This window comes from Canis lupus, chromosome 7 (assembly GCF_048164855.1).
Source record: "Canis lupus baileyi chromosome 7, mCanLup2.hap1, whole genome shotgun sequence".
Taxonomy (NCBI): Eukaryota; Metazoa; Chordata; class Mammalia; order Carnivora; family Canidae; genus Canis; species Canis lupus.
The window spans coordinates 52,326,019-52,350,571 of NC_132844.1; the positions used below are offsets into that span (position 1 = coordinate 52,326,019).

The 24,553-nt window shown below is 47.9% G+C and overlaps 1 protein-coding gene and 1 long non-coding RNA gene across 9 annotated transcripts in view; one reads left to right on the plus strand and one right to left on the minus strand.

The window, feature by feature from the left end:
- The window catches only part of LOC140636873 (uncharacterized), an 81,204-nt gene extending 61,270 nt beyond the window's left edge, over window positions 1-19,934 (minus strand). For 6 of the 7 annotated variants that reach the window (XR_012034099.1, XR_012034098.1, XR_012034095.1 and 3 more), the window contains exons 1-2: window positions 19,725-19,934; window positions 17,675-18,099 (exon numbers count right to left, since the gene is read on the minus strand). This is a non-coding gene — a long non-coding RNA (uncharacterized lncRNA). The remainder of the gene's footprint in view (window positions 1-17,674; window positions 18,100-19,724) is intronic. The other variant, XR_012034100.1, reaches the window with a different exon arrangement.
- A 432-nt stretch (window positions 19,935-20,366) lies between these two features.
- The window catches only part of TRAM2 (translocation associated membrane protein 2), an 83,302-nt gene continuing 79,115 nt past the window's right edge, over window positions 20,367-24,553 (plus strand). The window contains exon 1 of one of the 2 annotated variants that reach the window (XM_072832670.1): window positions 20,367-20,580. In XM_072832670.1, coding sequence (XP_072688771.1) covers window positions 20,461-20,580 — 120 coding nt within the window. In that variant the 5' untranslated portion in view covers window positions 20,367-20,460. The remainder of the gene's footprint in view (window positions 20,581-24,553) is intronic. The other variant, XM_072832671.1, reaches the window with a different exon arrangement.

Consider the following 24,553-nt stretch of genomic DNA (forward strand, 5'->3'; position numbering starts at 1 on the left):
ATAAGTCCAGTCTTCACTCCCAAATAGTAGGTGGAGAGACCAAGGAATGGGCCCTCCTGGAATTTTATTTCTTCAAACCTTAAAAATCACATTCTTCAAACAATAAAGCAAACTTACATGTTTAAATAGAAAAGAGTATTGCTACATTTAGAGTCGTTTCTTTTCCCATTTCTTAGAAATCTGTTCTGTTATTTCAGTCCTCTTAAATCTTGTTGCTTCAATGATCTTTTATTCCATTTAACAGATAGCTTTTGGGTGACTGCCTATGCAAACCTCTTCTCAAAGCTTATTGCTACCAGTGGGAAAAGATAGCCATTTCCTAAAGTGCTCTGTGCTCTATGTCTCAGATCATTATGAAAGAAACATTAGTGTATTCAAAAACTGAGCACCCACTGTACACAAAGCACCATGCTGATAAGGAAGGACTGTGTTTATCCAAAGTTATCCTGCCCTAGCGATTCTGAAGATTGGGAATCCCTGATTTAAAGGAAATGCCATGGGGTGGGAAACTGAGTTATGAAGTTTCCATTTCCATGATTACTTCCACCCTCTGCAATCTTCCTCTGTCCAACTTGCTTTTTCTCATCTATAAAATGCACAAGATCAGAGTTCATTGATTTAGGTAGTCTGTTCATTGATTTGTAAACACGGATCAAGATGCCAGACCACCATTTGTGCAAATTGGCCTTGCTCAGAGCCATAGAAACTAAAATAAATCAGACATTAGGCCAGCAAGAGGTCAGCACGACCTCAGGAGGCAGAGACTGGGTACTCCTCATAAGCCTTCTCTATGCTCCTTTCCATGCTAAATAGTGGTTCACTGATGATGTGCCCTGCCCACTTCATCTCCTAAACACCAGATGATTCTTGTCATCCCCTATCCCAAAGGTTTAGTTATCTGCAGAATGTACCTGTATGTACAATATCAGATTCTGTTTTGGTTCCTAGCACCAGGGAAAAGGCCTATAAACTTCAATAATACAGGATGTTCCAAGTTAGGCTTTAAAAAAAAAAAAAGCAATATAGGTTGGTTTGTAGAAAATTTGGGAAATAAAGGAAGACACAAAGAACAAGCAAAATTTGCCTTTAATTATGTTTTCTACTATTTTTTATGCCACCTTTAAGAATATATTTTAAAGCAAAAACAGTAGTTGTAATACTGTAGTTTCTGCTTATTCTATACAATTGCCCAAGATTCCATGGAACTTTTTTTTTTTAAGATTTATTTATTTATTCATGAGGGACACACAGAGAGAGGCAGAGACATTGGCAGAGGGAGAAGCAGGCTCCCTGCGATCCCAGGACCCCGGGATCACGACCTGAACCAAAGGCAGACCCTCAACCACTGAGCCACCCAGGTGTCCCTCCATGGAACTTTCTTCATCCTTTGCCTGACCCTCTGACCTGATCAAGAATAAGCCCGTTCTTGGCCAGAGAGGGAGCTGATTGAAATTCTAAATACAGTATGGCAGTCCCTTCCCAATTACCTGGAATTATGTAAGACTCTTCTAGACAATGCAGTCTCCCTGTTTCGTTTTATTTTGTTTTTGGTGAAGGGAGGTGTGTATGGAAGAGGATGCCAAGAAAAGTGCCGGTGTTATTTCTTAGCTCAGAGTGGTCCTCCGGCAAGCAGCAGGGGCATGTTGAGAATACAGGCTCTTAGGCCCCACCCCAGACCTACTGATTGAGAATGTGCCTTTCCACAAGATTCCCAGGTGCTTCTGAGCTGTGCACCTTACGTTTGAGAAACACTGGCCCATGCCCCCCGCCTTCTGGCCTTCCTCAGGTGGTATTGATTGTCAGGATTTGTCCGTAACTTTCACACCTCCTTGATGTTGAAACCAGCAATAAAAATCCCACCTCCATGGGAGTAAACACCTTTTCCTCAGGGCACAGCTCACATTCTTCTGGGAAAACTCTAAATGTGTTACTTTCTAAATACCCTGATAGTTGTGGGGTGCTCCTAATGTAAGTCAAGGGAAGAGGCCAGCCCTCTACGTTGCCTGCCCCCCTCCAAGTCCATTCCAGGGTCAGAGCTTGTGTTTGTGTGGCTCCTGAAGTCATAGTAAATCATTCACCCAGGCTGGGACAAGAGAGAGATTCACAACAGAGATCCTTAAGTTCTGTTGGGGAAAAACCCACCATGATTTTTTTCTTCCTCCTCCTCCCCCTTCTTTACAACCGCACCTGCCTTATTTTATGACTCAAATGATTCATGTAACCTTTGCTCATCCACTAGGGGGCCCCAGGAGGCACATGCAGGGTGCTGGGATCCTGAGGACCCTAATCAGGCTAGCTGAGATCAAGGACTCCGAGTACAGTACTGCCGATAGAGGGAGAAAAGGAAATGACAGAAGCCAAAACAGTAGTGTCTGTCTGGGCTGCTAGCCACAACCATATGTGGGCATCGGGATGGATGTGGGGCCTTCCTGGGTAGAGCCCTCCTAAGGGCTGCTTTCCTTAGGCCTTTCCAAACCAGGCAGGTGTTTCTGAGCAGCCATCTGAAGCCATCTGGGGGGAGCAGTACTCCCCTTCTCCAACTAGTTGCACTCATGTCAAGTCATTCCCCCTCCTTTCACAGACCTGAGAGGTGTCACAAACCCATTGTGCCTGCGCACCACGGCTCCCTCTGGGTTCTGGCATTGAGGTCTCCCCTGTCTTTTGGGTAGCACCTAACAATCCCTCTGGCTTGGCTGTCCAACACTCCTCTGGTTCCTCTTCACTCCGATGCTAGGCTTCCTTAGCTCCTAGGGACTGATCTGCAAATTTCCATTGAGGATCTAGGACACTTTTTGAAGTGCAGTGCCTGCAGCAGCGGGGGGAAGGGAGAAGGATGGTTAAGAATGGCTTCTTCTTGACCCTTGGGGAACTTACAAGCATCACCCTGTCCATCCTGGCAATCCCTGGTTGTATATAAAGCCAGCAACTATGCTGGTTTTCTTTCCAGAGGAGAGCGTAAGTGGTTGAAAACTTGGCCTTGGCCTTGCAGGGACTAGGATTCAAATCCTAGTTCTTCATCACTAGCTGGGTGATCCAACTTTGCTTCCTAAAATTTTAGGCCTCGCTTTGCACCTTTCTAAAATGGGGGCAATACCTGCCTCATAGGTCATTATGAGGATTAAGAGAGATGTTGAATATAAATGAATATAAAACAACACAGTGCCTAGTGCTTAGTAAGTGCTCAGTAAAAGGTAGCTATCATTGTTGCTATTTTTACCTAAAAATGGACAGCAAGTCATGCCAGATAACAAGTCTGTGCTACATCTCAGAAGACCTGAGTCTAGTTCTGGATCTGCTTTGAATTAGCCTTGTGTGCTCTCTAGGTTCTTCATCTGTAGGATGTAGGATGACGCTATCTGGCTCCTTGTTTTAGTAGCTAGCATTTATCAATGCTAAATGCATACCAGGTGGTATTGTAAGTATGTATGCTAATTCACTTGATTGTCACCACATCCCTTTTTGAGGTGTAGAGGCAATGTGCTCCGCGGTCAAACAGCTAAAACAGAAGGAGCTAAGGTCCCAACCCAAGCAGTCTAGCCTCAGAGCCTGCAGCTCTGACTTTCTTACTGTGAAAAAATCAAATGGTCTAATAATTAGGAAAGGGCTTTGGAAGTGGGAAGCACTATACAAACATAGGCTAATATCACTATATATTTATCCAAGTCTCTTGATATTTGGTCTTCAACTGGGATTTGGGATTCTTAACCTATCCTGGCAGGACATGGAGTTGGGGTGCTACTTTAGGGTTTCCTGAAGCCTTTTAATTGCTGGCTGTTGTGAGTTGAATAGTGTCCCCCCAACCCCAAATATATGTTGAAGTCCTAGTCTCTAGGACCTCAGAAAGTGACTGTATTTGGAAATGGGGTCATCAAGTTAAAATGAGGTCATTCAGGTGAGCCCTAACCCAATATGACCAGTGTCACACAGACACAGAGAAGCACAGAGGGAAGGTCACGTGAGGGAAGTCACAGGAGAACATCACATGAACATAGAGGATTAGATTGATCAGCACCAAGCCAAGGAACGCCTGAGGCTATCAGAAGCTAGGAGACAGGAAGAAGATCCTTCAGTGCCTTCAGAGGCAGTATGGCTCTGCCAACACTTGATTTTGGAACTTCTAGCGCCCATCATTGCGAGACAAAAATTTTCTGTTATTCTAAGCCATCCAGTCAGTGGTACATTATAGGGCAGTCCTAGGAAAGGAATCAAAGAAATGATAAGACCAAAGAAGGTGGGGATGAAGGGGAAGGAGGATATGTATGAGAAAGTCAAGGTTGATGATGGGTAAAAGGAAACAGAGAGAGGCCACATATCCCTAGGTGTGCACATGTGTGTGTGCACATCTGTGTGTGCACGATTTGACATTGTAGTAATCGATCTGTGATCTCACTGAGCTTGGGGATCATTCCTTTATAAGAAGATCACATGAGAGGCAAAATGAGCATTAAATTATATTCCATCTCTGCTGAACAGGTAAGAAAGGGGAATCTCTCTGAGCTCCTGTAATTGATTAAAACCCATTTGTTCTGCAGCACAGAGAGTGAGATGCAGGGGAGCTAAGCCTCCTAGACCCTTCCAGCAGTGGATAACAGAGTGTGATTGGAAATGGAGTGTTCTGACTCTTAGCCCTCAGGGAGTGCCATTCTGTTACATCAACCCTCAGAGGCTTCCTTTTGGTTGGCACACAGGAATTTATTCTTCCTGTGATTTTCTTTTTTTTTTTTTTTTTAGGAAGCTTGATTGAGATATAACATGCATACAGAAATGTGTATGGACAGCTCAGGGTATTTCCATCCATGTAAGCAGCACCCAGACAAAGAATTAGTACATCACCAGCACCCCTGAAGCCCTCTTGCCCCTCCCAGTGGCTAGCACCAACAAAGGAACCACTATCCTGACTTCTAACATCGCATATTGGTTTTGCCTGTTTCTGAGCTTGATATAAATGGGATTTCACAGTACTCTTTTGTGTCTGCCTTCTTTCATTCCACATTACGTTTGTGAGATTTGTCTGTGTTTTGCATATGGAGTAGTTCCTTCTCACAGCGCTAGATTATTCCACAGCTCTGCTCTTTTGAACAAAATCAGGGGGTATACGGAGAGAGAGAGGTGTCATGAAATGACTCAAGCTGGTCCTTAAAAAACAAAGCTAAAGCACACAGATTGCTGAAACAACAATGAAAAAAGTTGGTTAATCTTTACAAATTGGATCCAATTTCCTGGCCATCTATTAAAAGCCACTTTCCAAGATCACTCCCCGACCTCCTTTTCCTTTCCTGTTTCCCTGGATTCCCACCGCCTCTCTGTGTCACACTGGGCTACCCCAGTCTGGATGGATGGAATGGGGGCTGGAGGTTAACAAGCTGTGTTCTACCTGGGTGAACCCCTCTCAGTTCCAGAATAACTCAGAGCCTGGACTGTCCCTCACTTCATCAGTGGGGCTCCTGTACATTCAGCAGCATCACAGCCACCTTCACCCACAAGCAGGGAAGCTGTGTCTCACATCTGAAATTTGGGAGTTATTCCTCTGGTCTGAGTCAGCCTCAGGATAAAGCTCCTGCAGCCCCAGGCCGCCCAGAGGCAGAATGGAGTCTACAGAAGTAGGCTGGTCCTGTGCCCAATCCCTCCCCCTTGCAACCACTGCTAAGAGTCACTCCCACTGCTTTCTCAGGCTCTGTCCTTCATTCCCCAGAGCTGTGCGGCTGGATGGGGCTGCCCCTCTTCTCAGCCTTCCCTTGCCAGACCACAATTGGGCCTGATTTCTTCATGTTGACCAACCTTGCTGGGGTCTCCCTTTTCCTGGTAACAATGACCTAATCCCTAAAGGCAGTTTTAAGGGCGCTCCAATGCAAATCAGTGGGACTGCCTTCATGAGGCTGAGTCCATATATGGTACAATCCCTGAGCCAGGACGAGGAGAGTGCAGAGTGTAATGCAGCACAGCTGATTCACCAGCTGTCGGTCTCCCTCCCTAAGCTGATCCTGCCCACTCCAGTTTCCAGTGACATCAGCCTTGCACCCATGACAAAAGTTTAAGACAGTGAAAGGCAGGACTTCTTGGCGAGCTGCAATGTAGTTTCCTTTTCATTTTAGGCTCCCTACTTCCTGAGAGAGTGAACTTTCTTGAATGTAACTAAGTGCTAATTTGACTTGGTGCTTTTTGTCCAGGACAGCTCTTGTTGTGGGCGTGGCCAGAGGGAAGTGAGTGAAGTGAGGAGACAGTGATAACTCCAGAGGCTTGCTCAAGCCCAGTCCACACAGACCCTTTGGAACTGGAAGCAGTCATAGCGCCCCACCCTGACACTGGGCAGAGTTCAGTCTTCACAGCCCTTAGTGGGAGCCTTGGCTATTCTTTGATCTCTACTGTCAGCTAGTTTTTATTTGTTGGGCTTTTGGTGAAGTCTGAGTAATGGAACTAAGAAATTCTCAAACACAGGAAGAACATTGCAGCTTGAGTTATCAGACTCTATTCAAAACTCATTAATGGATAATCATGTTCTTTTTATTAGCATCCTCATCACCATTCCAGAGCCTATTAAAAGCAAATCTGGGGCACCTGGGTGGCTCAGTCCGTGGAGTGTCTATTTTGACTCAGGCCATGAGATTGAGCCCTCCATCAGGCTCCGTCTTAGTGGGGAGTCTGCTGAAGATTCTCTCCCTCTCCCTTTCCCCCTGCCTCCTCCTTATTTTTTTTCTCTCTCTCTCTTAAATGAATAAATGAATCTTAAAAAAAAAAAAAAAAAAAGCAAATCCTTATACTAGACTCTAGCGGTGGTGTGCCAGAACCAGCTCAAACCAACCTCAAACCTCATTGTTAAGCGTTCAGGAAATTTGCAAGCTGATCATTAAACATAACAATTATTAAAGGTTAAGTTACGTAAGATTAAAACAGAATAAATTAGATAAAACAATGGTAATAACTAATCAAAATTCATTCACTCCCTAATTATTTTACTACTTTTTACCATTTTCTGTCCTCTTGAGGTTATTCACCTATATTTTATCTTTGTGGTGGAAGTATCATCTGATGGTGTGCTTCTACACATCTCTCCTAACTCCTTGTTCAGCAATGTCACATTGGAAGCTCAAGATCAGCCACGATGGGAGAATTTTCCCCACGAAAAACAGTATAAATTAGGGCTTTCCTTCCCTACCCAATCCTCTCTCAGAGCCAGTTGTTAACCTTGACATGCACACCACTGATTCTGGGGTCACTAAGGAATGACTCACCCCCTGCGCTCAAGATGCTTATAATGCAGTGAGGGAGACAAATCCTTTTAAGACTTCAGTTGAGCAGTGTCTCCTCTAAAATGCCAATGTAGGAGCAAGTGAAAAGATGTGGGCTTTCAGGTTCATAAGACCTACAGTAGCATCCTAGTTCTGCCACTTACTGGCCAGTACCCTTAAATATAAGTTACCTGATGTTTTTTAACCATTTGCCAGATGGGAATAATAGCACCTCCTCATAAAATTGTTGTAAGGATATAATGGCAAAGATATACGGATATAGAAAGGGCATTTCTGATTGAGAGAGCAGCAGGAGGAATGGCACAGGAGAATGAAGGTGAAGGGACTTGTCCGGGAATGGCCAGTAGCCTAGTGTATCTGGATATTAAGATACACCAGAAACACTAAGATGGATGGAATGTAGGTATGGTGTGACCCCGAGCATGCAGATTAACGAGGAGGGAAAAGCTAAGCCTGGTACCAGGCCTGAAAAACAGAGCTGCCATGAGGGCAGCCAGCAATCTAAGCCATCAAGTTTGGAGGGCACTGCAAATTCAGGCATAATTCAGACAATCATCTCAACCAGGAGGTACAACCTGGCAGGCAGTGTTATGGGCTATGGGAGATCTATTCATCAACGACTAACCAGGCATAACCAGAAATATAGGAGGCTTGCCCTGCCCTTCAAGAGGGGTCAACAGGAGCTAGGCAGGAGATCTAGGCAGTTTCAATGGCTCAACATTACCATCCAAAGGCAAGCTTTTCCTTTTCACTCTGATATTCTCACTGCTGTTCTCAGGGTCAACTTTTATTGTTGGCATTGATGCCTAATGCTGCTAAGGTAGCTGCTGCAGCTCACACCGTCTCAAACAAAGCAAGTGGGAGCAGGGCAAGCCTCCTCAAAGTCTGTCTTTTTGTTAGGGAGCAATATCTCCAAAAGCCCAGCGGTACCCCTTTATAGCTCATCAGCCAGAGTTCGTCACCTGCTGTAGCAGGCTGAACAATGACCTCCTAAGATGCTCATGCTCTTGTCCCTGCAGCCTGTGAGTATGTTGCCTTACATGGCAATAGGAACTTTGCAGATGTGACCAAGGGTGGAACCTTGAGACGAGGAGTCTATCCTGGATTATCTGGGGTGCCCAATATAATCCCACAAGCCCTGCTGGGTGATGAGATGGCAATGTGAGGAGGATTTGTCACTTGTCCCAAGGTGGAGGGTGCCTCTCGACCCTAATAGAGGTTCCTAGCTGACAGCCAGAGACCTCATTCTTATAGTTGTAGGGAACTAAATTCTGCCAATACCCAAAAGAGCAAGGAAACAAGTTCTCCCCTAGAGCCTCTGGGAAGGAACTCAGTCTTGTAGACATCTTGATTTTTAGGCTAGTGATATCTGTACTTGGCTTCTGACCTACACAAATATAATACATTTGTGTTGCTTTAAGCTAAAGTTCTAGTCATTTGTTATGGCAGCAATGGTAAATTAATACACATGCCCACTCCTAAAAACAATAAAAGCAAAAGAGACTGGGATAACCATGCCTGGCTTCATCCAGTTAGGGATTGTCCCCTGGGGTTGGGTGATAGGCCATGTTCCCTGAGAGTGCTGGTAAGTGCCCATAAAATTAAGGAGGAGAGAAAATGGCTGCAAATCTGGAGCCAATGGCAAGGAGTACTAGAGCCAGGGTGGGTACTGGGTAAACTCCAGGACAGACACGCCAGATGTTTTCAGCTGTCTTCGTTCTGATTGGTCTGGTCAGGAAACACTTTGAATATCCCCCATGGCTACAATTAGAGAGCCCTAGAAACCCCCCAAGATCATTTCCATTATACTGGACCCCATCCTGATTGGGAGGAAAAGCCTCAGAAAAAGGGCACACAGGTTGCCAGTGTCTGGCTGAGCTTCTAGAGCTCAGATCTGGAAAATGCTACTCACCATACTTCATCAAATCTAAGAGGCCTTCGGCTGCAAGATACATCATTATTTTGTGAACCACCATGAAAGAAAAAGTGCTGCCAAATAAACAATGATGGGTGGCTCAGTGGTTGCCTTTAGCTCAGGTCATGATCCCGGGGTCCTGGGATCGAGTCCCACATTGGGCTCCCTGCAGGAAGCCTGTTTCTCCCTCTGCCTGGGTCTCTGCCTCTCTGTGTGTGTGTCTCTCATGAATAAATAAATAAAAATATTCAAAAAATAAAAAGAGGAAAAATGTGCACCTTTGAATCGATCGAGTATGGTGCTACAAATCTTCCACCAGTGGTAAGGATGAACCCTTAACATCCTGTCAGCTCAGCCAAAATTGGCAGGGGAGGTACACATGAGTCTCTGGAGAAGATAACAGGTCAAGGTGGGAAGGTGAAAGTGTGCTCATGCAGCTCCTCGAGGAAGCCGAGCTAGAGTGCAGGCTTCCTCCTGCAGGCACAGGGCAGTCACTGAGGGATCCTGGCAGGGGTGCAGGACATCTGTGATCATATGGCCCCTGGCATCTGCAACAGTATTTATGACTATTTATGACTCCATCTCATATCAAAGCGTAAAGTATCACACTCTCTTGCCCAAGAGAGTTGGACTGGAACAGCTGCCTAACCTGGGCAGTGTGTTTGCTCTGTTACAGATGGGGATGCACTCAAAGAAGAGCCACATCATCCCTTTACCTGGGGCTGGCCTCGAGTCCAGGAATTTGGGGATCTTTCTGAGTGCCTTTATAATGGGGGGGAGAATGTCATTGTGTGGAAGTGCCCTAGGGGATCACCTCATTCCCATAATTTTTCTGATCAGGAAAGGACATTTGGAAAAATGCATGTGGCTGGCCCAAAGTGACCCACCTAAAGAGTGGCAGGAGGAGGCCAGAATCCAAGTCTCCCGCTCCCCTTCCCCAGCGCACTTCGGGAGAGGTAGTCGGATGGGTGCAGGGGTGCCATCCCCCAGGCACACCCGGGTCTGACTCTTGCTAGCCTCACGTCCCAGCTCCTTCCTCTGTAAAGCAGGCCTAGCAACAGTACCTGCTGCAGAGAGCGGGCTGTCGTGAAGATCACATTATGAGGCTGTGAGAGGCGTGGACCACCGCCTGCCAGCTCGTAATGGCCCTGTCAAGAGGGACTGTCAGCTGTCATTCTCTCGCGCACTCTCAAGCTGCTGGCACCACCTCAGTCCTGCCATCAAGCTAGAGGTCTGAACTTTGAGACTCAGGAACAAAGAGGCATCTGTGGAATTTGCTCCCCTTGCTAATTTAGTAAAGTCAACAAATCATTTCTGTTCAACGCAAGAGGAGCCTCTGGAGATGTGGAGACAGGGCATGGGACAGTTTTCATGTGGGGTGGAGGGAGCACTGGCAGCCCAAGTGGGGACTGCAGGCTTTGCCAGGGCTGGGGAAGCCAGTTGAGGGTGGCTCGGAAAGGGAAGGGGCGCAGGAGCCCTGCGGCGCCGGGGCGGGAGCACTTGGCATGTGAACGGGCTGCAAAAGGCCAGGAAGGGGGACGTGATGTGGGCCTGTAGCTAGAAAGGAAGGGGACTCAGTCTCTGAAAAGAACCATTTTCTGTGGCGCTCAGGAAGGGCCTCTCGCTGGGGATTTCCTACACAGGGCTCCAGGCCTTGGCCGCCTTCCCAGGGAAAGGTGGTGCTTGTCGTGGGGAGCTTGCACACTGCGAGGCTTTAGTCGAATGACGAATGGTGCCCACTCCTGTCTCTGGCACTGCCGGTCTCCCTGAGCCTCGTTCCGCTGGGAACAAAATGCTCTTTGCTTGAACCACCCACTTCAGATGTCTTAATGCAAGACAGGGACACAGAGGTCGAGGCCAAGTGGAGTGGAGGAGACTGGGAGCTATGAATAATGCTGGACTCCAGGGAGGTGAGAGCCACCAAGGGTGAGCCCTGAACACTGCACACAGGGGGCTGTTTCAAAGGAATGGATCCTTGGCACAGGGCTCTAGGGTGGCCTCAAGATGGCTGGCCCGCCCCAGACCACTGGTGGTGTGGTCATGGCTAGTCAGAGGAGCTCAGTGGGGTCTAAGGAAAAGCCTCCTGGAAAAGAATAATTTCAAAATTAAAAAGGAAAAAAAAAAAGCACAATCAACTCCCCTTTCCTCTCTTTCCCAACCCCAATCAAAAAGTACAGTCTGCATTATTGAAAAATCACATCTCAGAAGTAGTGTGTTCTTTCTGACAGCATCTGCCAAGATTTCTGATGAGGCTGATAGAAACCAACGTGTTCCATTTTCATGTTGTATAATGAGTAGATGGAGTCCTTGCACATCTGTTCGGGCAAGACAACGATGATGTTATTACTGGAAGCATTGTGCTGCAAATATCATTCCGATCCTTCCTGTCTCTGCCCATCGCCAGCCTCACTGGGTGCTTTCCCCCTCTCTCTTTACTGTCCCGTGTCTCTCTTCTTCTCACGTTTCCCTTCTTCCTCTCGCTTTTCCTCTTCTCTCATTTTTTTTAAAAGATTTTATTTATTTATTCATGAGACACACACACACACACACACACACAGAGAGGCAGAGACACAGGCAGAGGGACAAGCAGGTTCCAGGCAGGGAGTCTGATGTAGGACTCGATCCAGGGACTCCAGGATCACACCCTGAGCTGAAGCAGACGCTTAACCACTGAGCCACCCTGGCGTCCCTCTTCTCTTATTTCTTCCTTCACTCAGCGCCCTGCCCCACCTTGCAGAAACCCAGGGGACAAAGTGAGAAATTCCCATCCTACCAAGAGGAGGGGATGCCGAGAAGGCCAGGGGCTAGTTCCCAGGGGTCAGATGGGAGAGGAGTCTTTGGGTCGCTCGTCACAGCCCTGGCACTTCCTACTCTAAAGGGCCCATTCCCTTCTAGTTAGCAAGAATCCTTCAGCTCAGTCAGAGAAACCTCTGGACCTGCCCCATGCCCAACTTCATCAGCAAAGAATCAAGAGGGACAACAGTGAGACTAATTCCTGCTCAGGAGACAACAAATGGAAAGAACTTAATGTATTTGATATCCAGGAATATTTTGCATCCTAACTGGATACTTTCTGAATATATAATTGATTTATAAAGGAATGAAATTTTAATGTTGGATTATAAGCACAAAGAATCAGACCGTAGAAGTGAATTTCAGGGTCAAGGGAGCCTTCCTTGATTTGTGTTTTTCAAATCATTCATTCATTCATTCTTGGCAACAAATATTCATGCAGTATCTACTATATAGCAGAGAATGAGCTGGTTATTAAGGCTCATAGATGGAAAGCTCGATTCCTGCCTCTTGGGGCCTTAAAGTCTACCTTAAGGCTAAGTTCTACCCAATCTGAATATAGCTTTGGTCTTAAACATATCTCCTGTGTGGAAGTAGAATCCTCTTGGGGCCCCTTCACTATAAAATTACCTTGGGTTGGGACGCCTGGGTGGCTCAGTGGTTAAGCATCTGCCTTCGGCTCAGGTCGTGATCCTGGGGTCCTGGGATTGAGTCCCACATCAGGCTCCCTGCCTGGAACCTGCTTGTCTCTCTGCCTGTGTCTCTGCCTCTCTCTCTGTCTCTCATGAATAAATAAAATCTTAAAAAAATTATCTTGGGCACCAATATAAAAATGGAATGGTATGGATTCCTGTATATTGATCCATTAATCCAACCATTCTTCCATTCTTCCATTCCATTCACTCATCTATCCATCTACCTATCTATAAGTCTATTTATCCATCCACTCATATAGGGAACAAAATGCTACCTACATCCAATCAATCATTCACCCATCCACACTTACACTCATCCATCCTTCCATCCATCCACCTACTGATCCATCCATCCATTGGTCCATCTACTCAACCATCATCCTTCCAAGTGTGAGGTAGGAAGTCAGTTATTAGCTCAGTGGGGACCAGGGATCACCTAAACAATTATTGTGGTAGGGAGCTGTGCAAAGACACAACCCAATAGTTGTATGTAGCATCCATGCCTGACAATTCACAAGTGAATGGTTTCTAAACCCTGGACTGTAATCTGAGAAAACAGAGATGGTATGAATTTCAAGGACTGGTAGCAAAGGTTCACAGGGAGCTGCTTAGATTTAATCAAGATAGCGTCTACCATGCTAGGAGTCTAGGAAAGTGTAGGAAAGAGTGGCTCAGGGAAGGCAGTGGTTCGTGCACACCTTTTCACGGAGTTCTTGCTATTGAGCTTTTCCTCAGTGTGATGCCCCCTGCATCACAAAGGTCACTCTATTTAATTATTGCTTTCTACTTAAACATGAAAAAACTGAGGATGAGCATCTTTGTGGTTAAGTTCCCCAGATAGTTTCCATTGAACAGTAGCCCCCCTGACCCCCGCCAAATTGGAGAAGTCAGTGGAAACCAAGGTCTGAAATCATTCCCTTGCTTCTCAAATATTGTATTCCAGTGTTTTTCTGCTTGTGGGGATTCTGACTGAAATTCACTCTTTTCTAAAGTCAACTCAAGTTGTGACTCTAAAAAAATGTTCCCCTCTTCCCATATATCAGGTGGCACATTCTTTAGCCCTCTGGAATTAATCTGTCTCTAGCTGAGTGAGAGCTGGAAAGAGGAAATAGGGGGCAGTGGTTAGAGCCTTGCAGGGTCAGGAGTCCTGGTTCCCACGTCTTGCTCTGCCACTGACTCACTAGCTGACACTGAACAAATGACTCGGTTTTTGTAAGTTATTGCCTGTCTGCTAAAGGAGAGTGGGCATGGGCTGCAGAGACAGTGCCAGGGGCACTGGGTCAGTGGGGGAGAGGCCCTTGTCCTTGCCTCCCTTCACCAAATCCTTCTTAACCTCAGCAACTTTCTGGGCCTTCAAACTTTCTTGATCCCTAAAAGGAGTGGAGGGGAAATATGATTTTTACAGCAGTTTCTAGTACCTGGGACTTTAATTCCACTCACTCTTATATTTAACATATTATTTTTTAAAAAATATTTTATTTATTTATTTGAGAGAGAGAGAGAGCAAGCATGAGTGGAGACAGAGAGAGAAGCAAACTCTGCTAAGCATGGAGCCCAATACAGGACTCAATACCAGGACCCTGGGATCATGACTTGAGCTGAAGGCAGATGCTCAATAGACTGAGCCACTGGAGTGCCCCATATTTAGCATATTTAATACCTGGAGCTGATCATTTTTAACTCTCTGCTCCTCTACATGAAAAAAAATTTGGACATGTGTCTTGAAACAAATAATAAATTGGCTTTTTGCATTCTGTTTCACTGTTTGAAATTTTAAACACATAAAAGCTATAAGTGGTCCCACAGAATGACAGAATTGAAGCCACAGTACTATTTCTTCATCTCTAAAATCACTGTGCTAGAATTGTTTCCAATTTGTGGTTCAAACGCAAGTTTCTGAAGTACCACTGGGCTGGAGACATGACTGGGCTGGAAACAAGCTGAGATGATTCCAGTTGGATTTGAACTTACTCAAAACCAACGCATGCATCTGAGACCCCCATGTATTAGGGGTCAATTGTATATATGAGTTAGTAGGAGTAACCTGCATGTAGGATGCAATGCTTATTAAAAGATAAATAATAAAAATGTGCTAAGTTAGAACTTACATTTTTGTTAAGACTCAACAACTACAACAATTGCTTAGAACTTAGAACCAAAAGACTTGGTTGAGGGGGAAGTGTTTTTACCACTAACATTGTTTAGAATTGCCATGGTGATAATGCAGAAAGTATATCCAATTTTAGGCACTTTTGTCATTTAATTTCTTTTAAATTTTGAAATAATTTTTGATTTGTAGGAGAGTTGCAAAAATGGGAGAGTCCTCATAAATCTTTCACCCAACTTATATAAGTGTGGTACATTTATTGAAACACGGAAATTAACATTGGTACAATGCAGTTAACTGATTTACAGGCTATTTGAACTTCAGCAGTTTTCACTAATGTCCTTTTTCTGTTTCAGGGTTTAATCCAGGATACTACACTGCATTTAGAGGTTTATCATTGTTTTTAAAATTCCTTATAGAACATGCAACTCCTTAGTGCTTGCTACCAGTGATGACTACTCCTACGGCCCTGCCCTCCATATACACTGATTCCACTAAACTGCTGTGATATCAGAGGCAAGAAGACCTGGTGGCCTTGAAGCCTCATTCTTTGACGAATGGTGGTATTGAGTCTGATATAATGTACTAGACTACCAGAGTGCAAACTGTCCACTTTGTCAAGCTGGAGATGCTTCAGCCAGACATTTGGACAGTGACTGTTAGGTGTATGACATTTGTAAGGCTCATGTTCCTTCTGTAAGGAACCAGAAAGCAAGGATTGTTTTGGGCAAGAATGTTGTGTGTCCTGTGAGGCAAAGTCGTGAAAATATATAGAGTAAAAAAACCCTGAAAAAAAAAAATCACTATGCAGATCCTTCTAGATCTGCTCCCTACCAATTCTCCCCTTTTTTCTTGCAATCAGAATTTTTATTTTATTCAAGTAAGAGGTAGCCAGGATCTCACAGGAGGCTCTCTGAGGAGGTCTCCTTGGTGAGGTTAATCCAATTATGTCAATTCCATTCACCTTGCCAATGACTGGTTTAGGAATGCGCATAGGATGCACTTCTGGACAGTGAGGCATTAGAAGTCTGGGGTTTCTGGGAAAGTTTTCTTCACTCTTCAAAATGCCCCTCTCCGTCCTGTCTGAGTTTTGGATCTTATTGTAGGAAGGAATGAATGAAGAATGCCTGGAGTTGTTGCAGCCACTTTGTAACCATGAGGGAAAAGTCTGAGACAAAAGCAAACACGGAGTGGCAAAGTGGGAAGCTAGAGAGACCCTAGTTTTTGATGAATCATTTACTCCTGGGAATGAACTAACTCAGGACTTCTTGTTATGTGAGAAAATAAATTTTCCGTTGGTTGGAGATAATGGTTACATTTATACCAGCCCAGGCAACAGCATATCTCATTCATTCATTCATTCATTCATTCATTCATTCATTCAACAACACTTGAAGAGAACATACCATGTGGGATTCTTGCGGTTGGTGCTGTGGGAATATAAGAGCAAATGGCTAGATTCCTGCCCCGAAGGATGACACTATCCACTGCGGGGGGGGGGGGGGGGGTGGTAAAACTCAAAGACAAATACACTGATTGCAGGAGAATGTGCTGCTACCCGAGATGTCCATGGTACAGTGCCCATGCCTCCAGCCTAGTGCCCTGAAGACAGCTCTGTGAAGGAAGAGACACATTCCTTATCTTGAAGGATGGTTACCTTTTTTGGCAAAGGGACATTGGACAAAGGCCTTGTGGGGGGAACAAAGACACAGAGATTGGAAATTACATGGTCTGTTCTGGAAAGATGGACTATGCCAATTTAGGTAAGAACTGATGTAGCAGAATTTTTTTTTTAAAAGATCTTATTTATTTATGAGAGACACAGAGAGAGAGAGGCAGAGACACAGGGGAGAGGGAGAAGCAGGCTCCTCGCAGGGAGCCTGATGTGGGACTTGATCCCAGGATCACACCCTGAGCCGAAGGCAGATGCCCAACCACTGAGGCACCCAGGTGTCCCTGGTGTGGCTGAATTATCAGCAGCCATGACAGGACAGGTGGAGAGACAGATGGTATCGCCTTGATCGGTGCCACGCTTTAGGTAGCCTAAAATGTTACGGGATGGTCCAGCAAACGGAACCCTGTGCTGACCTACTGGTCTGAGTCCTGGCTCAGCTACCCACTGATTATGTGGCCCTTGGTCATTCATGTGTCTCAGAACGGAGACACCAGGGGTTGGTAATGACTGTCTTGCCTCCCTCACAGGCTACTGTAAAGTGCAATAGAAATGTGAGAGGTAATTATTTCCTCCCCCTCCAGATGTAACTATATATTTACCCATTCTTAGGTCCTTGCCCCAGCCCGAGGACTTTTCCCTCTTCCTCCTATGGTTGGGGCTGTTCTACTTGATTTCTTCAATGATCTCTATTATTAAAATTTGAGTATTTTCACTCCTTCCTTCTCTCATGTTTCTTCTCCAAACACGCTCCAATACCAAAAAATATATGTAATTTAAAGATCCTTCCTTAGATCCTCTGTATCCCCCAAGACAACATCCATTTCCCTTTTCCTCACCAAACATCTCAAAAGAATAGATTACATACTCACCTCCTTTTCTCATCTTTTACCCACTGGTAAGCCCACTCCAATGTCCAATTAAAAATGGGCTCTCAAAAAAAGGGGTGCTCTCAAAGGCCATAAGAGGGGCTTCATTTTATTTGCATCTTGCCTGATTTACCCTACCCTTGCGAAAAGCCTGCGTCATGGCTTTCTGCACTGTCCTTTTTTTCCTCCTCCCTTCTCAGCTCGGGGTTCCCTAGCATGCTTCTGTCCTCAGGCTTTTTCTCACTCAGCACACTCACCCAGGATCACATCCTTAACCTCATAGCTTCAACAGTCCCATTGCAGATGAACGACAAATACCTTTAATTCTGCCCCCCCCCCCCCCCAACACACACACACCAGTCCATCCATTTTTTACCTGAGCTGTCAAAGTGGCGATCTGGATGTCTCGTGATTCCTCAAGACCAGCTTGTTCATAGGCGAGGCCATCTTCTCCTCTCCTAGGCCTGCTCTTTCTCTGTTGTTCCACATAGATTTTTCTAATGGTCCCACCATTATTTATGTCATCCCAGCCTTAAGTTTTGACTCCTTTAACTCCTGTAGATCTTATATTAAGCAGTCATGAAATCTCATTAAAGAGGTCAGCTGGGACTATGGTCATGTGGGACTGCGGTCATCTGGAGGCTTGACAAAGGCTAGAGGATCTGCTTCCAAGGTGGCAAGCCTGGCAAATTAGTGCTGGTTGTTGGCAGGAGGCATTGGTTCTTGACCATGTGGGCCTCTCTATAAATTTGCTTGAATATCTTCACAACATGGCAGGCGGCTTCCCCCAGAACAAGTGATCTACGACAGAAAGGGGAAAACCAAAATGTCTTTCATGACATTTGGGATGTCTTGGGAGTCACACACCATCACTTATGCTGTATTCTATTTTGTTAGAAGTCATCTGCTAAGTCCAGCCCACATTCAAGTGGGGAGGGATTAATTGTCGCTTCTTGAAGGGAGGTATATCAAAGAACTTGAGGATGTATTTTCAAACTACCACAGATGGATCGTCTTTTCTTTCTGTCCTTGGTAACTAGCACAGTGGCGCTCAGTAGGTGCTCAATAGATGTCTCTAATGGAATGATGTGTTATACTGGAAGCAGGGTATCTATGGGATTGGTGTGGGCCAGGTGAAGAATGCTGGAGGTGGGGTTTGTTGGGAGGTTGTTCTGAGGTGCTGAGATTCCTAGGATTCATGACTGATTGCATGAGGGGTTGGGAAGAGGTCTTGTTTGGGGTTTTGAATGAAGGTGGTTTTGAAACTGGGACTTAGAGATGCCTGAGGTGGCTGAAGTAGGCATCTAGTGCTTCCTTCATGGGTTGCAAGGTAATGAATATGGAACCAAGCACCTAAGAACCCTTTGTCAAAATTGTTTGATTGCATTTGAAAAGACTCAGGGCTGGCAATCATCAGTATGAACACTAAGCTATCCCCCTTACTTCAGGTTTCTCATTTATAAACATGGCAGTTATAATACCTAACTATCTCTCAAAGACTTTTGGCCTGAACACAATGTTAAGAGATTGGCAATATCCCACTTTTTTGCAAGAAATTCCCACCATGATATCCTCTACAAATAGTCATGGGGAAACACAAGGAAAGTATTAGGTTGAACTATCTGAAACGCTAGTATTCTGGTTTTGACCTATAAAGAAACTGATCGCACAGGGTTCAACATAGTAGATTTGGCTGCAGTTTGAAAATGTGAACACCTTTGACAGATGGAAAGTTGAGATGCTCTAGAGTTCTTGATCTTTCTATTCCTCATGAGACTCGGGTCTGACTTTAAGAAAGTTCAGCCTTGAAATTAAATGAGGTTTAGTCCGACCTAGGCATTACTTTCACATTTCCTGAAGTCAGATAAAGAAGCTAAAAGACCGAAGCCTCTATGCTAAATACTGCCAAGTGAAGAAACGTCAAGTTTAAAATTTATCTAGAAGGTCAAGATACGTCCAGTCTCAATCACATTTCACGCATTGTGCCATGTTTAAGAAATCATATTTACTCAGACATGAAATAACGGTGCACTCAATGAGAAAGAGAATAGGAATTAAATAGTTCTGTGTTCATTTTGCATTTTTTGCACATCTAGAAAGCGATTAGTTGACTCCTTCATTACTGGTAGGAATAAATCCAATATTTGCCTATATAAATTAATTGATCAAAAATACATTTTGTCCTTTCCGGGAGTAGTCTTAAAAACTAATATTAAACAGAAACTTTTCAAGAGAAGGGGGCCTTCTTTTTTTTTTTTTTTTTTTCTTCTTCTTCAGTGTTTATTCTTCAGATCAATTAACATTTAAGGTAGACTCTGGGTAGGCGCGTAAAGCTCATTTAGAGTAGCACCAACGTCTCGTCTCCCAAGTTGGCAGAACTGCACCCACCACCCACCCACCACCCACCCACCCATCCGTGCACTCACTCCTATAATTGGAACACAGGCTCCCCCGGGGCAGGCAGGCAGGTATGTAGGTACGTATCTGCGTGTTGGCCGCGGACCCCCAGCAGCCCGGACCGTGCCTAGGTCACTGCGAGCGCTCAACGGCCACCTGGTCGACTGGATGCACCGGCGGTCGCGCCCCGCGCGCGGCCAGCGAGGGCCCCGCCTGCAGCCGCGCTCCCTGCGCTCCGCCCCCGCCCGCGGCCCCGCAGCCCCGCGGCCCCGCGGCCCCGCGGCCCCGGTGTCCCGCCCACCCCCGGCCGGGCCGCGGCCTCCCGGGCCCTTCCCTTCCCGCGGAGGAAGCAGCGGGCGCCGCCAAGAGGGAGACCCGGGCCCACTTCCTGTGCCGGCGGCCGTGTCCCGGGGCACCGCGGCCCCGCCCCGCCCCCGCCCCGTCCCGGCGGCGCGAGGGTTAAGCGCGCGGGGGCGGGGCTGCGGCGAGCCGGGCGGGGCGGCGCGGGCGGGGAGGGGGCTGCGGCCGGGGGCGGTTCCGGCGGGGGCGGGGCGGGGCGGGGCGGGGCGGGCGGAGGAAGGGGGCGGGCCCCAGAAGTTGTTGGGCGCTGGGCCGGCGGGCGGCGGGTCGCGGGCGGCGGGCGGGCGGGCGAGCGGGGCGGCGGGCGGGCGGCGGGCGGGCGGAGCGGGCCGCGGCTGGGGAAGTTTGCGCGGCGGCTCGAGAGCGCAGGGTGCGGGCCCCGCCGGCCGCTGCGCGCCCGCTGCCATGGCTTTCCGCAGGAGGACGAAAAGTTACCCGCTCTTCAGCCAGGAGTTCGTCATCCACAACCACGCGGACATCGGCTTCTGCGTGGTGCTCTGCGTCCTCATCGGGCTTATGTTCGAGGTGAGCGCGACCGGGGAGGGGTGGCCCGGCCCGGCCCGGCCCGGCCCGTGCGTCGCCCGGCGCAGCCCCGCAGCGGCTCCCTCGGGCGCAGGGCGCACCCCGGCCTCGTGCCCCGCGCCCCCCGCGCCCCCCGCGCCCCCCGCGCCCCCGCGCCCCCCGCGCCTCCCGGGCCGGCGCTGCCCTGCTCGGCCGCCCCCTGCCGCGCTCCCTGCAGCCCTGGATCCGAAGCCTGGCCCCAAACCCACCGCGGCGCTGCCACCCTGGCCCGACCAGTGGGGTTTCCTTTCTGGTGTCCGGGAGCCAAGCCCGGAGACTCCCGGACCCGCGGTCATTGCACAACTCCCCCTCCCAGCCGGTGGCTGCCAGCTCCTCTGGGCTTTTCCAGTGGGAGGGAGCCTGACTCTTTTCCACGTCCCACCTGGTTTTCCGGGTCTCATGCATCCTCCCCTCTGGACCGCGCTCTGGGTGCTCACGTGCGGCCCTGGCCCCATCCCAGCAGGACCATCCTCCTGCTCTTCCCTACCCCCGGCGCCCCTATTTTTTGGCCCTTGCCTAAAGGCCAGGTTTCATATACCCCTTATTACCCTGTGGACTGTTCCTTTAGATCCCTCTGTAGCGGGGCCGAGAGCTTCTTCCCCGGTACAGGGGCAAGGAGAAGGACAGGAATGTTCTCTGCTTTTAGGGGAAAGGTGATTGTCTCCGAGCTGTCGGGGGTCAGGGGGCAGAGAGGATGGGGTCCCACGGAGGACAGCAGTGCCCTGGTGTAGGCCTCAGCAAGCAGAGAGTTGTAGTCAGCCCGCCCGGGGCTCAGAATCCAAGGGGGCTGATGGGAATGACTCTCTGCCCCGGAGAGGGAGAAAAATGTGATATCCAAAGTGGGAAGGACTGGGGGAAAGTGAGTATAGGGCTCACTGTGGTGTATCTGTCTCCAGAGCGAGATTACGGGAGTGACACTCCCCTCTCTCTTTGAGGCATGCCTCGTCCTCCCTGCTGGGTATGGTTGCTTATCTGTTTTCTCAGGGATGGAGTAGGAAGCTGTAACCATTTAGAAACTGCCTTGGAGATGGAGCATTCCCAGTGTGGCTCGTTGCTCCTTCGGTGTCCCTGTCTCCTCTCTAAGGATGGCAAGGGTTCTCCTTGGCTGTGAAGCTGCCCTCAGGCTGGGGACATTCCTGTGGGTTGGATATGCGAATGTGTCCTTGGCTGGGCTTCAGCATCCATAGGAACTCAACCGGGACCTGGGACGGGGATTGGGGATGGGGGTCTGCGCTCCAGCTTTTGGTAGTGCTCCTCTGCTTCTGTTCTCCCCTGCACCCCCACAGCTCTCATGGTATATGACCCTAACTGTGTCACGCCAGGGCCCTCCCTGGGTCCCAGACTCTGCTCTGTCACTAGTCAGACTAAAAAAAATTGCAGCCTCAGTTTCCCCTTCACTAAAGAGGTTAGGAAAATCTGTCATCCTCACGAGGTTATTGGACTAGGTTTAACTGAGATCACGTAAGCAACAAAAGCCAGAACAGATTCTACAGATGTGAAAACACGCTGCTTGCTCCTGGAGCCCTGTGATTATTGATCATCTTACTAGCTTAATGAAATGAGAATTTTGTTTTGTCCAGCCAATACCCTCGGTATCTGTTTGCTGTCCTCTGTTCTCAGAGGTCTCCCGGTGCCGGTGCCGTGTCACCAGTCTTGGAGGGTGTGGTTGGAAAGACACACGTGACAGCCGTAGCCCTCGGAGCCACACGCTCTTCAGCGAGCAAGGTCTCTTGCAGAGCATTGTGGCTCTCTCCTGTGTTTTCAGGCAATTGCTTAAGGTTCATGGTTCTGTGGGTTTTATCTTTGCTTAAAAGAGCTGCCTAGGGTTTGAGCTCGATGCCTCCTTCCCTCTCCTCCCATTAGTTTCGTGGAAAGTCCTCTGCATAAAGCCTGGAACTTTGTGGGAGTTGAAAAGTGCTAGGAGCCCTTACTGCCACTACCTGACAGAAGAGAAAGGTCCAGGGTGGAAGAAATAACAACAAACGTGCCTTCCCCCTTTCCTGCCTCGGGATGGGCCTGGGGAGTGTGGCAAGGGCCCTGGCCGCAATGCCTGGGATTGTTGGTGTTTGCCCATGGGTGAGAAGGAGGGCCATGCCCAGACCTCCCTTATGAAGGATGCACGTTCTGCTGCATTAGGCACATAGGTCCTTGTCTCCACTGAGATGGGAGAGGGAGTTAGGTTTTTGGAGCTCTGCTCTCCCTCCCAAATGAGAATAGAAATAGCTCAGTTAGTCCTCGGGACCTCAGAGAAACACATGTGGGCATCTTCACATTTGGAGTAAAGTCGGGGTGACACCTCATAATCCAGCACAGGACTAGGGCCTTCTGGGTTCTCCCCTGGAGCTATGGTGTGTATGTAGGGATGCAGATGGGGTGGGGGGGGGCAGTCCAGCACTTAACAAGTTTTTTCCTAGAAGTGAGAACAGAAGGAGGTGGAAAGGGAAGGGAGAGACAGGGAGAGAGGATGTTAGGTTCTTGGGTTTCTAATTTGGGCAGGGCTAGAGTTCCTTCATTCAGAAGCTGAGTCAGGAAAACAGAGTTATGATTCTTCCCACAAAGAGTGACTCCCCTGGCTGCTCCTCCCTCTGGGGTCCCCTGCCCAGCCTCTGCCAATGAGCTGGACCCCTCTGCCCCCACCCCAGGCAGCCACAAACCCTGGCATCCCCTCCACCCCCCACAGGTCTCCATCTCATCCCTGCCTTGCCCTTTCCCACCTCACCCTCAGCTCGACAGCATTTAGGGGGACTTTCATTCCCCCCACCCCCAGGGACCCTGGGACTTCAGTTCTATCTCCTGGGAGATGGTGACTCCAATTCTCCCCTCTGGGGATCACTTCCTTTGGGGAACACACTTGTAAGTGCCCCTCCCTCAGCCTTCTGGTTGAGTTTTGGGCCGTCCCAAAATTCCTTCTCCCATTTCCAAGGCAGGGGGCAGGTTCTTTGCCCTGCACCCAGGTTTTCTTTCCATCCTGTAAGGCTGTTTGGAATAGAGCTGTTCTATGCAGCCACAGCACTTGGCTAAAAAATGTCAGGAATGTGGAGCTTTATTTTCCCCCTCCTTCCCTTCCAGCTTTCTCTTTCTTAACTCTGCTTTCGGGGGAGTTGGTGCAAGTGGGATTTTTCTCCCCGGCGGTTTGGATCTTCAGTCCTGGCTGCGGTGGAATGGAATCGGGCCTGACCCTCCTTCAGGGGGCAGGCAGCCAGCTTGGGGGTGTGTGTGTGCGTCAGATCTGAAAGCAGCCTTCTCCTCCCCTGTCCCTTTCCAGTGGCCTGTCCAGTGCCACGTATCAAACTGAAACAGGCAGGGGAAGAGGAAAACTCTCTCATTAGTGAATGGAGAAGGAGAAAAAGGCAAGGGTGGAGGGGGGCATCAAACAGAGAGGAAGCAATTATACATTACCTCTAAAATGTCCCTTTGAAACAAACTTTTTTTTTTTTTTTTTTGGTTTTCAAGCTCGTTTGCAGGCTCTGCTGGCTCTGCGGCAAGAAAGTGTTTCTAAAATTCTAGGCCTGTCACTTGTAGGTTCGGTTCCCATTTGGTCTACGATGATTTAAGGGTTCAGGTCCCAGAGAACTTTTCTGGTAGGGCTACCTTCTTTCCTGTCTCCGACACCGCGATTGACTTATTGGGATGATGTGTCTGCAGCATATACAATGGGAGTCCTGTTAGTGCATGGATTCCGTGGCACCAGTTCACATCCTCCCAGACATGTGTGTAGGCATGATAACCTGAAGCCAGGCTGCTGGTCCTGTCGTGAACTAGTTCTGCTTCTGTTGTGTTTATATGGAGAAGAGGTATGTAAATGGCACAGACATGCATCTGTGGACATGTTATTTCTTTGACCAACTTCTTTTATTTCTTTTAAAGATTTTATTTATTCATGAGAGACACAGAGAGGCAGAGACACAGGCAGAGGGTGAAGCAGGCTCCATGCAGG